The sequence below is a fragment of the Sinocyclocheilus anshuiensis genome, unplaced genomic scaffold (assembly GCF_001515605.1).
Source record: "Sinocyclocheilus anshuiensis isolate Anshui unplaced genomic scaffold, SAMN03320099.WGS_v1.1 scaffold877, whole genome shotgun sequence".
NCBI classification, from domain to species: domain Eukaryota; kingdom Metazoa; phylum Chordata; class Actinopteri; order Cypriniformes; family Cyprinidae; genus Sinocyclocheilus; species Sinocyclocheilus anshuiensis.
The window spans coordinates 95,556-110,156 of record NW_015557181.1 but is presented as its reverse complement, the minus strand read 5'-3'; the positions used below and the strand labels follow the sequence as shown (position 1 = coordinate 110,156).

Sequence of the window (14,601 nt, the reverse complement as noted above, 5' to 3'; positions counted from 1 at the left end):
AAAATAAAAGCTGTCCTGAAAGCGCATAGATGAGCTTTCGTTAGGTATCACTGCTTTCTCACCGACGGTCTGAAAGCGAACACCCGATTGGCTCGCTGTCTCTCCTCGAAGCTGTTGTCACCTATCCGAGCTCTGGTGAGCAATTACCTGGCCTGTCGGAATCCAAGCCGAACAGATTGAATTCTGATTGATTTCTGCCCAGGAAAGAGGAGAGAATTTAAAGGTCTTCTTTTTTAATTGGGTATTTGGTGTGTGCTGATGTGAGGAACTTGTCCCTCCCCAGGGATCCTTTATGGGGCAATAATGGCGCTGGGAAACAGCCTGGTCTGCTCTCTCCCTGGAAGGCCATAACCCCACATTTGTCCTGAGTGCTTTTCTATTATGCATTGATAGCTAAGCATCAATCAATAGGGGAGGGAAGAGAAAACCCAGCGAAACCAACTTCTTAAGTGTAAAACGCCTCTTAATACCAGAGCTTTCAAACAACTTAACCTGGGTGCTTTTTTTTCTTCTCAGCATCTTTGAGAAGACAGAAGTGAGGAGAGACACTGTTGATGTTTTATTCAACAGCAGGGAGTGGGTTCAGGGTAATTGTGTGCGAAAGCAGCATCAATGGCCTTTTTTCTTTTTTTTTTTTTTTTGGCTTTTAGAAAAGTCTGGCATGTGCACTTTTGCATAATAACATTTGGCAATAACGATTTACCCTAAATGGACTCTTAGCAAATATTTTAGATTTTAGATCACAAACAACAAAGCACTCAATTCGTAAATCAACTATTTCATTAAGTTCTATTTTTAAGTACAAATCTCAAGAGTGAATAGAAATTATTTGGATTTATATACAATGCTCACACATAAACATAAACCCTTAAAAGGGCAATAAAAAATGTAAGAGTACACATTTTATGCTGAGCTGACATCTCAAACATAATTTTAAAAATCTGTTTAAATGCTATGATTTTATAATCTCTATGTTACAAATACATATATCCACTCGGCTGGCCTTCGTAATCTTCATCATCGACATTCTCCTCTTCGCCTGATATTCTATAAGCTCCGTTTTCTTTTTTACGGAACTCTTTGGTGAGCTGAGAACCTGGAAAATATAAAGACACAATGTTTGATTAATTGTAGCAATTATTTATGATGCAAAACAAACAAAAAAAAACTTTATTTTTGATTTGTTTAATACACTCTTAAAAATAAATGTTTCAAAATGGGTTTTCGCAGCACCGAGGAACTATTTTTTGGTTCCCTAAAGAACCTTTCAGTGAACAGTTCTTAAAAGAACCATTTTTTCTTATTGTGAGGAGCATTTTAAAAATCTAAAGAACCTTCTTCCGCTATAAAGAACCTTTTGTCATTAAAGGTTCTTCGTGGAACCACACATGCCAATAACAAACCTTTATTTTGATTAGCATGTATATAGCCTACTATACTAAAACATTTTAGTAGATGCTTTTTTAATTAACAGAGTGAAAATGTGGTGAACAGCCATTACCATCATGCAAATGGGATCTATTAATTAATGCACTAAATAAAGCGCAGCCCGTTTACTTTTGATCATATTAAGAAAGCTCAGCATTTTCTCAATAATTTTGCCCACAACTTCCTGTAAAACATACACACACATGCCTGATATATTTAAATCTTCTCTTTCTATTTTTCTCTATAGCCTCTAAACCTATAGGAACGGGTCTGTCCTGTGTCCAGAGTCACCTTTCACTTCCACCTATCCCAGAGTTCATAGCAGTTGGGACGTTCCGGGAAGCGAGGGAAGGGGGTGGGGGGGTCAGGCACTGGTGGTGAAGATAAGGGCCAGTCTAAAGGATCAGACCCCCCAGAGAAAGAGATAACAGCCAGACAGTCACAGCAATGACCTGCCACATAATACACAAGCCCTTCCACCCCTTCTCCCTTTCCCTTCCAAATCTCCCCCCATCTAGGACCCTCTCTACCTCCTGTCATCACCAGCCTTTACGTTCCTGCTGGAGAAAGCCCTCGACTGGTGTACGGTTATCGTCAGTTCTGTCGGATTCTCGGAAGGCCAAGTTCACCTTTAGCGATGAGGAGATGATAAGCTTTGATAGTGGCATATTGAAATCGATCAGCTCCCACTGTTGGTGCGTTCGCATGTCTTTTCTGACCACGCCACAGACCGCAGAGAGAACATGAATAACCTAACAGACCTCTCTCTGCAGTGTGGATGGATATTTTTCAATGTTAAAACAAGACAAATGTTCAAGTTAAACATTTGTTGTTTGTATTAAGTTAAATAGTCTATTAAAATACTTTACACTGCAACTAGATGGGGAAATCAACTTGCATGACCGCAAAAGAGTCAACTAATATACACACTCGTTAATATAATAATCAAATTATTTGTTTTTATCAGATTATGTAGTTTCAATCGTGTTTGAAGAGAGTACCAATCAGATATACTATATATATAATAAATATTTAATTATATTCATTTAATTATATATATAATTAAATAATAATCATTTAATTATATTTATGAATTATATTTATTTAATAATATTTTAAATTAAACAAATATATTTCAATATTTTTTTATATTTTTTTTTTATATTTTGGAGAAAAGTTAAATGAGAAATAAATTGAGAGCAAATGGAAATCTGATTGGTACTATGTTCAAATAAAATTAAAGCTACATAATCTGTGTAGCTACATAAAATGCTTCTGAAACATAATGCTTATATTTTATGTTGGTCTTACATGTATTGGTTTTGTGTACATATGTATATGTTATTTTGGCTGCATCTTGGCCAGGACACTCCTGTAAAGGAGATTTTGAATCTCAGATAGTTTTTTTTGCTGTTGTTGTTGTTGTCGAATAAATGTTATAATAAGAATAATAATAAAAGTTGTGACTTTTTATATGAATAGAGACTTTTTCAGATTTCTCTTCTGAGAAAAAGACCACAGAAATCTCATTCATAGAGTTTCACAAGAGATTTCAGCAAGGTGCGCTCAGATTTGCTAAAATACCAAAATCTGTAATCAAAGTCACTCCCAATATGAACTACATTTCTCATCACATTCTTTCCAAAAATCGAACTATCTGAGCTTTAGACTTTCCCAGTGCAGGCTTAACCGCTTTAAGAATTCCTTCGTCCCTCTGTCCATCAAAGCTTTAAATGACAAGTCAGCCAGAGGTTTGCCCCCATAACGGTGTTTTAATTGTAACAATAACGATATTCATGTATATATATATTTTTTTTATTTTATTTGTAATTTTTTTATTGAATCTTATTATTATGACGATTACAGGTGTAGTGTGCAACTGGTTAGTTGATAGCAGTTTGTGTATGTGTTGTTATGTGTTACTTATTTAAGCAGCAGTCACTGGATTGTATGTGTCCAAGACAATTTTCCTTCGGGACAATAAAAGTCTATCTAATCTATACTGTACCATCAACAATGGACTCATTTGTTTCCATTCATTTAATTTTTCCTAAGGAATTTTAGGAGAAACACCTGAGACAGCGTTGACACATAAATGTAACAGTCTCCTGAGCTATGAACAAGTAACTTCTGAACAATACAATTTTCATGGGTGTAAAACATGGAAATAGTGTTATCTCTCTCGCTCTCTCTCTCTCGCTCTCTCTCTCTCTCTCTCTCTTTCTCTGTGTGTGTGTGTGTGTGTGTGTGTGTGTGTGTTGAAGCAGCCCCAACAATCATGTTTTTTCAGCTTGTTCACCTCTGACCTTGTTTCCTAATGGCCGTGTCTGTGTCTATGAATGAGTGTGTTCTCAGACATACCTCCATGTGTAACCTGTAATCTGGCGGAGGCAGACACCTCTCCGAAGGCGTTCCTGGCGGTGCATGTGTACACACCTGCATCGTTCGGCCCAACTCCTTGAATCTGGAGCCAGCCGGTCAATTCAAACCGCCGCGGACCCCCGCGAGCCTGTAATTACAGAAACACACACCATTGCACATTTAACAAAACCAGAACTGTTTCTGAGAATGTGACTAGAACCTGCTGTTTGAGAGGTCATTTATCTGTTTACTCTCTTAAAAATAAAGGTTATTTATTGTCAACTATAGTTCCATGAAGAACCTTTCCATTCCACAAAAGCTTCTTAATAAGATTATTGAAAAATTCTTTCAGAAAAAAATTCTATTGTATCATACAAAAAAAAAAACTTTTGAAACATTTATTTTTGAAGTTTAACTGTGTTTATCTGTTCTAACTTTAATTATATGGACAATGCAATGAAAAATACTAAAGATTATGTGACTACCATTATGTACAGACTGATGCCAGTTTGAATGGTGCTTTCCTGTGTATTTGTTAGAATGTCACGGGGGCTGGTTACTACATTTTTTTTGTCCAATTTTATTGTCCACCAGGTACAGATTATTTCATGTGCACATACCTGTACAGCTGTGCTTGAATCATCAGCAGGAAAAGAAATAACGACTCCTTCTTTACTCCACTGGATGGAGGCCAATGGATATGATGACACCTCACAGGAAAAGATAACATCACTTCCTTTGGTTGTGACGATGTCACGGGGAGCATAAGTGATAACTGGTTCTGTAAAGTTTGCAGAAGATAGACAACTTTGAGCTTTAGAGTAACTGATTATAAAAATAAAACATTTTAAGAAAAACAACAAACAAAAAAAAAAACATCCTGAAGCAAATCTTTGCTACTGGATGCTTTTTTCACACCAGCTTCTGTATTTACTGTAGCCATTTGTGCTGTGTTTTGATTAGCTTGGTTAATTATTTTAAGGTGTGAGATTGGACACTTATGAACTGCTAATCTTAAACATGACGGTAAGGTAAATAAACTTAACAGCTGACTTATTATTCCCACAGCTGAACAAATGGGTTTTCATTTGGCCTTTTCCATGACACAACTTTTAAATGTGGTGATCATGTTGGCACTCTATCCATGACAATGGTTCCTCCTGAGATGGCATTTACATCTATATATACATTTACATTAGCAGATGCATTCATACCAAACTGATGTGGCCATTACTTTAGCTGAGGTCGCTGAGCAAACATGCACTAGTACTAAAATTAAATATCAAATACCAGTAAGAAACCATTTTTAATAGCTGAAGACCTTTAGAAGGGTAAATCTCTGTCAGGACATGTCGCAGGCATATTGTCATCACAAAAAGCAAAAGAAAAATAATCATATTTTTAATGATTTTAGAAAGAATCATATTTTGTTGAAATAAAAATAAGCTTATTTTAGGATGATTGCAATTGCGACTTTATTTTTATGACAATTAAGCACCCCACCCCAATTCATCAATTTAATCAATTTTCAAGAAATTTTAAATATATAAACTGTAAAATGTAATTTTAAAATAAATAATATAAATGTAATAATTGATGAGTGTTTATGCCTCATTGTAGTATTTGTTGTGCTGCCTTTAATCCATGCTAATTTTTATACTATCAGTAATAAATTCAAATGCACTTTTAAAAGTTGCAGTAATGAAAATCGCAATTGAGGATAACAAGAATTACAATTTATCTATATATGTGTATATTAAGATTCAATCATAGTATATTTAGAGATACTCACTTGACTTGCAGGGTCCATGGTGCACCATTGTCAGCATCTGACCTTTGCCTTGCTTGTGTTGGGCCGCCTGAAACTGGCATATATTTTTATATGTCTTTCCATCAGAAGCGCAGAGTGCTTCCTGCTTACTGCACACACAGATGGCTCTGGGTTCACCTGTGGGGTCTCTGCAGCGCAGACCTTCAGCACAACGCCCGTAAAAAGTAGACCCAGATCGGGGCTCCGGGTCACACAGTTGCCCCTCATCGTTTCCACATTCCCAGCAACACCCGCACTGGTCACGAACCAGCCTGGCTGGACAACCCTGCAGCTGCCTAACATCTGGACAGCGCTCAGGGTGGCACTTTTTAGGGCATCCCTCGCCTGGTCGAATGCTCTTCTTCCAGTCAAAGCGACTGAGGTGCTCCAGATGGAAGGACTCAGATACTGAAACTAGCATCAGCACCAGTAAAACTAGTAAATAAGCCATTGTCTGTCAGGTTAAACTGGTTGAAGTCAGCAAAAAACAGTCAATGGATGGAAAAAGTCCTTGTCTCTGATAGCAGAAGTAGCTTTTATGTTAATGTAGCAGGCCAATAAAAAGCAGTCTTGAAGGGCAGTCTCTAGGCCTGAAAATCCCAAAATGCAATGTTTCTGGAATTCCTGTGATCATCGGCAAAGCCTTTTCTCCCTGCTCAGTCCTTGAAGTATCCTTATGAACTGAACTGTGTTGCAGTGTCACAAAAGTGCAACAGGCTAAATGAGCAAGAAGGTGGGAAAGAAAACACAGAGGCAGCTCTAACTTTGGTGAGCCCCTCTTAAACGGCAGGGTGCCTCCCCCTTTTTGCTCAACAAAAGTGTAAAAAAGGTGTGAGCTGGGAGATGAGCAACAACCAATCAAAACACTCAATTCTGAGTTAGGGTGGGGGGTGAAACCTGAGTTTGAAATCATGGGTTTTAAACCAAACTGGACACAGAAATGGTCATAAATTAACCCTCACAAACTTGGTCTCAATGATTTTCATCACCCTCCCCAAGGTTGTTTTAAGTTAAGTGATAATAAAACATCAATTTATAAAAATGTTTAAAACAATAATGATTTAAATATAGTGAATATAGTTGTGTAACTCAGAGCTTATAGCTCACTGGCAGAATCAAAGCGTTGCCATTCACTTAGAAACATTTTTTAGCCAATCACAAGAGCGTAAATATCATCTGACTGATCACGGTTATCACGGTGCGTTTTACAGATCTAATTACAAGTGACTGAGTGGAACTTAAAAAGAGATATGAAAACATAAAGTAAGAAAGAAAGAAAGAGTCTGACTTTTTGTGTGTTGTTTAATCACAAATTTGACATTTTAGTTGTTTAGTTGCAGTTGTTGATTCTAGACATGCTGAAGAAGTTCAGTAAGGTATTGCACGTTTATTTAGACACGTTTTTGCAGTCATTCAGTCTAGGTTATTAAGTTCTTTTTATTTTTAGTAGTTATTTATTCATATCCTTTGTTGCTCAAATGCTTTCAAGCAGCTATTTGTTATTTTGACCATGTCGATGTGAAATTGGTCTAGATTAAAATGGTTTGGACCCTGTTTACACCTGAATTTAGTGTAGAATTTGTGCTTGAATATTTTTTTTCCATAGTGACACCATGAAATTACTAGTTTTCTTAATTCTATTTCCTATATGCTAAAAACAGTAAGATATATATAGAGTATATATATATATATATGTGTGTGTGTGTGTGCATATGTATGTATGTGTATATATAACCTATGTACATGTATGTATATACAGTATATATAGCTTACACTTGCAGAAGTGTAAGTGTGAAGACAGATTAAAAGCCACAAAACTCTCATTTTGACTAAGAGGGGACTAAAAAACATTGAGCAGATTTGTTGTTGCAGGCATACATGAAAAACAAAACGCTCCTCCATTACAAACGAGCTTATCTGTGCTGTGAAAGAAAGTGAGTGACTAAGAGGGGACTAAAAAACATTGAGCAGATTTGTTGTTGCAGGCATACATGAAAAACAAACGCTCCTCCATTACAAACGAGCTTATCTGTGCTGTGAAAGAAAGTGAAAAGACATTTAGCTCCTCTCTCTCTCACTAATGTCCTTAGTTTGTCTGCTGCTCTCACCTCGCCACGTTAAGCCAAAACAAACAATTAGGCAGCCATTAAGGGCCCATTGTTAATTGTAAATAATCCATCATTAATATTGATTAGCTTTGGCGAGCAGATCTCATTCACTTCTTGCCTCCTGATGAGTGGATCTTAGTGGGCTAATTGCTTCAGGCTATTTCTATTCAACACCGGAGAGGCTGCAGCGAGCTCTGGAGTGTGCCTCGAGTTTTACTATTAACTAACACAGATTGAACGTCCATGATAAGATCAGACCCCACTCCAATTAACTTTCTTTGAGAATCTTTCCCAAGGTTACAATGTGCTTTTCCTATAACTGTCCGAATATCATATGATATGCTCAATATCATATATGAGTCATATGACTCACACAACTCAAGTCTTCTGAATGTAGAGTACAGGACATATAGACCATTTTTATCATGGTAGTTCTTAGTGGGGTTTTTTTTTTTTTTTTTTGGACCTCGACAGCTTCTGGTCAGTGTGTGATGATATTTTTATTGTTTGATTAACCTTTAAGGACTTTAACTGAAAAATACATGCTGTCACTTTAACTAGACAGCCTTCAAAGACTGTATCTACAGTATTTCTGTAAATGCACTGTTAGAAAGTAATACTCAACCTGAGACTGTAACGTCACAAGTTTTTGCTTGAAGGCAAACCAGCTGTCTGTAATTGTGTAAACTCTTGTTGAGATGACAGCAACAAAAGATGTTACATTTTCTCCCCATGTGAGTTAGGGGAGCATGATGCCTGTTGAAGTTTTAAATATGTTGTCAAAGTCAAAAATGTAAGCAAAAAATCTAAAAATGAGCTTAATTTCTTTACTAATATTTCTTAAATATATATTTATATAAAATATATGGCACTTTCTCACAAAATAAATATATGTATTTGTCATAAATTTTATATACCAATTACAAATATTTACGAAATTAAGAAGGGACGTTAAGATTTTTGCATTATTTTTCATGACAAGACATTTTGTGTGTGTGTGTGTGTGTGTGTGTGTGTGTGTGTGTGTGTGTGTGTGTGTGTGCAATTTCCATTATGTGTCCATATATTAATTATTATTATCCTCATTAATGTAATACAGCATTTCTCTATATTATTGTATTTTTAAAAATTATTTACAATTATTTACAATTATTTTGTTTTAAATTTTTACAAATTATTTAAAAAAAATAAGCTGATTAAAATCAACATATTAAATTCAAGGCACTAGAAAAAATATGAATACTTCACCTCAGAATTTATTGTGCTTTCATGGAAATATTATAGTGGATAAAATAAAATAATGCAAAATATAGTTTCTTATGGTGTTCTGTATTTTGGATAGAAATATGATCCTTTTTTGCACATGTTAGTGACTGAAGAAACTTTTGGAGGATATACTAGCAATGTAAATGTAAGGCTAGCTAATCATAACACAATACATTAAAGTTATTACAAATAAAACAGGATTGATTAACAATGCAGAATAATCAGATTGCAAATTTTACCATTCAAATATTCTTTAGATAACCTTTAATCGCAATTAGAGACCCATTAAAAGAAAACAAAACTTGATATGTAAAATTCATGTCAATTTCTGTTGTCTGTTTTGCAGTGTAATGGGTACTTTGCTCTTGTGATTTATTTTCAAATGGACAGGCATGTCAGTTTCATGAAGATCAATTGCCTTATCCTGTCTGTCTGTCTCTCTCGTGTGTCTCACACTCACACACACGCTGTCTCACAGTCTTCATGGAGCCTCCGCAAATTCAATTCCTTTAAAACAATGATGTCACCAAGCGGAGGTCACATGTGGAGCAAATGCTTGTAAATCCAAATGGCTGTGTAGTGTTTTAAACAGGGCCAGCAATGGAATTACAAGAGGTGAAGCAGGGGAGAGGTTCAGCTCACCTCGGGGATTAAATATATTGGTTTGTGATAACACTGAAGCCATGAATCAGCACAGTGTGAGCCCTTATCATTGGCCTTTAAATGATGATCAATAGGATCTTTATTTCACTAATTTACAAATTTAATTGCTGCAGTTTGATACGTTCCTCTACAAAACCTCATAGCAGAAGTAGTCAGGGATTGTTAAATATTTCATATTAAATAACTGTGTATTTCTTATTGTTTCTTGAGAATATATGATAGATAGATAGATAGATAGATAGATAGATAGATAGATAGATAGATAGATAGATAGATAGATAGATAGATAGATAGATAGATAGATAGATAGATAGATAGATAGATAGATAGATAGATAGATAGATAGATAGATAGATAGATAGATAGATAGATAGATAGATAGATAGATAGATAGATAGATAGATAGATAGATAGATAGATAGATAGATAGATAGATAGATAGATAGATAGATAGATAGATAGATAGATAGATAGATAGATAGATACTGACAAACTGACACACAGAAACAGTAACACATTGAATTAAACATGACATTTTGAACTAGAAAACTTAAATAGTATTTTGTTGTAAAACATATTCCAATAATAGCTATTTATTTTAATTATATTTTAGAGCTGCTTTACAGTAGAATCTCAACTGTCTGTGGCTATTTTTCTATTTACCACTGTAAAAAATAATACAATATAAAGTGCTAAGTAAATAACTTGACTTTTTTTTTTTGTATATACCAGGCTACTTCTGTTGTACTGTAAGGTAGTTGTTTTTGTCATGGTGCTCTAGCAAAGCACATATATTCATTACACTCTTTTGTTTTGGTCTCCCATATAAAGATGCATTTCCTTGAGAAAGCAATATAAATCCCATTCAGCACATCACCTGCTGTGAAATCACAGTACGATGTTTTGTCGGGCTGTGTAAGCATGCTGTGTCGAAGGTATTGAGTTTAGCGTAATGGATTTTGGAAAATATTTCTGTTGACATTTTTGAATTGTATGTTAATTTGCTTGCATCGTGTAGCCTGTTAGTGAAGGAAACAAGAATATTAAACAAAACAAGTCAAATACATCAGCGCAATCATTTTCTCCAGCCCATCTTTGCAAAATACACCAATCCACATTTATGGCACTTTCATTATCCTTTATTTCCCATATTATGAAACACCTTATAACCTGTCAGGTCTTTTATCTCAGCAGGCAGGTACTTAACTTCAGCATTATTAACACGATTCAACTGCCGTAGATTCACCACAGGATGCTTTTCCCGCAAAGTGCACCCCTTGATTTCTTTTTAAATTGTTTTAAAGTGCCTTTATTTTCCTTCGACAGACATTAGCCTCACAGTGTTAGCCACGACTTGAGGACTTGGCACGCTAGGACATTGAAATGGTCAATCAGAGCAAGTAATATTGGTCAGGGTGGTTGATTCAGTCTCTTTGCAATCTTCCAGTCCGCATGAATTGCTGAGACGGACTATTTAAGCAGCATAATTCCATCATTTTAATAGTTTTAATGCTCAACAGGTACACAGATCTGGGCAGCGTGTGCTGTGTTTCCCAAAAGTCACACCCTGTGCCAAGCTGGACTTGAATAAGTGAAGTGGTTTCGTGTGCACTCATTCATCTGAAGTGCTCTCTCATAAGTCTTTCTCCAGAGACGGATTTGAGCGGGAAAAGGTGGCCCTGTTCCTGCATTAATGAGAAGCTCTTTGCTGCATCCCAACTGGACCAGAACTTCTACGGTTACACAAACTTTGCTTTCGCCCCCTCTAAATCGAACCCCTTTACCAGCATCTGCCATCTGTTCCAGGAGAATCTGTTTCACTCCCCGAGCCAAGCAAGGCCGTTATTGATCCTAATGGCGCTATCAGCTAAGCCGCTAAACCCAATTACTGCTTAAAAAGGGAGGCCACCCCAGCTAATCATGGCTGCCTAACCTGATTTGGCTGTGATGAAGAGATGGGATAAAGATCAGTTAATGCAGGGAGAATGATCTCACAAATACAAAAAACTCAATTCATTTCTCTGGGAGGCCAATCTGTCCGATTCAGCGCTAATGGAGTGGAGTTTCATTAGACTCGAGGCGTGCTGCTCGCTCTTATCAGCCTGATGACAAATAATATCAAATAAGGGTGATCTTCATTAGGGACATGTGTCTCAGAAAGCTTCAATTTGTGAGGGGTTCAAGCAAAATGTGTCAATATACTGATCGGAACATCATATGTGTGTGTGTGTGTGTGTGTGTGTGTGTGTGTGTGTGTGTACACATTTTGATCATAAATATTTCTCAGTATACACATTTTGATATTCAAAGACGTTTTTTTTTTTTTCACATAAAGCTGTGGATTTGAACATTTAGGCTATCAACATTTTTCTTCAGTGACGTAAATATTCAATTTTCCCACTCCTCTAAGACAATGACATCTTAGATGCTTAGAAAATGCATTTCATGGCTTTGGTGCGTTGAGGAAAGTGTGTTTAAAGAGACTTCATTTTCTAAAAGGACCTAATGTGGCCACCATACTCATAATGCACTCATAAATGGACGTTTTATATAGACAGGAAAACATAGCCTCATATTAAGGCCTTTAAATACAGAGCATGTCTAATGAAAGCCTTAAAGTTGGTTGAAAAAATTGCTGTTTTTACAGTATTTAAAGGTATACCGTTTTTTAAAAGTGAGTCATTTTGTTCCACCACACTCTGGGAGGCCAATCTGTCCGATTCAGCGCTAATGGAGTGGAGTTTCATTAGACTCGAGGCGTGCTGCTCGCTCTTATCAGCCTAAAGACAAATAATATCAAAAAAGGATGATATTCATTAGGGACATGTGTCTCAAAAAGCTTCGATTTTTGTTCAAGCAAAATGTGTTAATATACTGATCGGGACATAATGTTGGTGAGACATGACCAACACGGAAGTTTCTAAAGTGCACTAGTGTCTAAAGGGAATATACATAGGGATTTGAACAAAGCTTATGTTTTAGCATGTATTTGTGTGTCATTTGTACAGACATGAATGATACCTTTAAGTAGCTTGTTCAAAAGAGTGTTTTTGAAGTGACTTTTCTCATCTTAAAAAAAAACAGGACGGATGTGAAAATCATTGAGATTTGGGCCAGGAAGTAACCACCTGCCTAGCAACCTCATAGCAACGCACTCAGAAGAACAACAACATAACAACATCTACACGCTTATATTTACTATGCTTTTAGTAATAATTCATTTACTTTTACTTGCTACAACAAAATCTGTGTGAACACTTATCATGATTTGTGTTTTTTTCTGTTAATTAAAGCAAGGGGTTTAGATGCCATGGACCACCAGATATGATCCATATATTAAATTGTTGTGTAAAAAATGTATATTATAAATATGAAATATTTGGAAAATATTTAGTTTTTTATTGGGATACAATATTAGGTTTTTTTTTCTACTCAGTATAGTACTGTCCTGTCTATCTATCTATCCATTAATTTTTTTTGTAAATTTGATTGGTAAATTTATTAACCAGGCACTAGAGAGAGGCTTTGAGCTTATACATATATATATATATATATATATATATAGCTTACTTTATACTTTAGCTTATAACTTTATGTAAACTTTTCCACAGACCCCAGTTGGAAAACCTCTATAACAAAACAACCAGGGTTGTCATTTTTTCTAACTTTTCTAACTATATTTCTAAATATATTTTCTAAAACTAGTTTCTAGCCAAACAGAAGCGTCCTTGTTTTGCCTTATGGTGAACATCTTCAAACGTCAGCTTTTTTTTCTGTGTGGTTTTAGGCCTTAAAGTCAAGTCCTCTTAACACACTGTTAACTACACCATCTGTTAATAGGTCTGGTCCGACAGTGCGTGTTCACCTGAGGCTACAAATTCATTTATTGGTACGCTCTCATCTGCAGCCCTACAGTAAGCGTGAGTTGTGCATGAGGCCGCGGGGCTGAAGGACAGGTCTGCCCTAACAGAGCCGGGCCAGGCCTTACAGACGGACATTAGGCCAAACCAGAGTTAAAATCCTATTAGTTTCAGCTGGGAATCAGATTATCGTCGTCGAGAATCACTCGTCTGGCAACTAGGGTCTAATTTATGCCAATCAACAGCAATTATTGAGGGGAAGGGGAGCATCTATTAGGGAAGCTCATCCACTTAGGCTAATGAATGGGGCAGATTCAGTCTCTTACTGAAGAGACGTATTTGGGAACTGCAGCTGGGGGCGAATGCACTGCATTCAAGTGGCACCACTGTTATCTGACTCTGTTTGTGTGTGTGGACTACATTCATTCGTATAGTGAGTTTTATTATAGATGGCAGCCGTATAGATCAGACGTTTCAGTTTTTAGGATTGTGTAGTATATTACCTTTGCAGTATACTTGGATCAATATATGACAAACTGCGTTATTTGCTTTGTCAATATACTGTCAAACTGTTCATGAGAGAGATGTAGTTTGCTACAGTTGATGTACCCTGCTCTGACTTATTACCTAGACGGAGAAAAAGTTGGAAAAATAAAGCATTTTATTGTTTTATTAATTAATTTAATGGTTTTAATTTGTTAAATAATATGGAGGAGGGCTAACAAAAAGTCATTGATAGGACATGACAGCCGAAGTTCTGTTTTGAGAGTTTGAGTTGGAAAGAACATTGGGAAATAAGAAGGATTGTGGGGCCCTCTATTGTTTGAAACCCGCAAGTGTTTCTTGCACAAAATTAATTACTTACAAAAATAATAGCCTATAGAATTTTATACACAATGCAAAGGTGTTTTTCCCCCACAGGAAGATTTTTTTAGCAGAATTACAAGTCCAATCGCACATTTGTAACTTTTCTGACAGGACTGCAATAAAAAATAAAAAGTGAAATTTGTGCCATAAACCCAGAATTGTGAGATAATAAGTCGCACCCTTTTATTTTTATTATTATTTTTTTATCCCATGGAGGATAAAACTTCGATACTAGAGT

At 36.0% G+C, this 14,601-nt stretch overlaps 1 protein-coding gene across 1 annotated transcript; it reads right to left on the bottom strand.

Moving 5' to 3' along the window:
* Nucleotides 1–974: 974 nt before the first annotated feature.
* On the bottom strand, nucleotides 975–6,020 carry LOC107678633 (kazal-type serine protease inhibitor domain-containing protein 1-like). Its single transcript, XM_016473978.1, has 4 exons — nucleotides 5,582–6,020; nucleotides 4,410–4,570; nucleotides 3,790–3,937; nucleotides 975–1,096 (listed from the first exon to the last, which is right to left on the bottom strand). The coding sequence occupies exons 1-4, from the start codon at nucleotides 6,018–6,020 to the stop codon at nucleotides 975–977; spliced, it is 870 nt and encodes a 289-aa protein (XP_016329464.1).
* Between the last annotated feature and the right edge of the window lie 8,581 nt (nucleotides 6,021–14,601).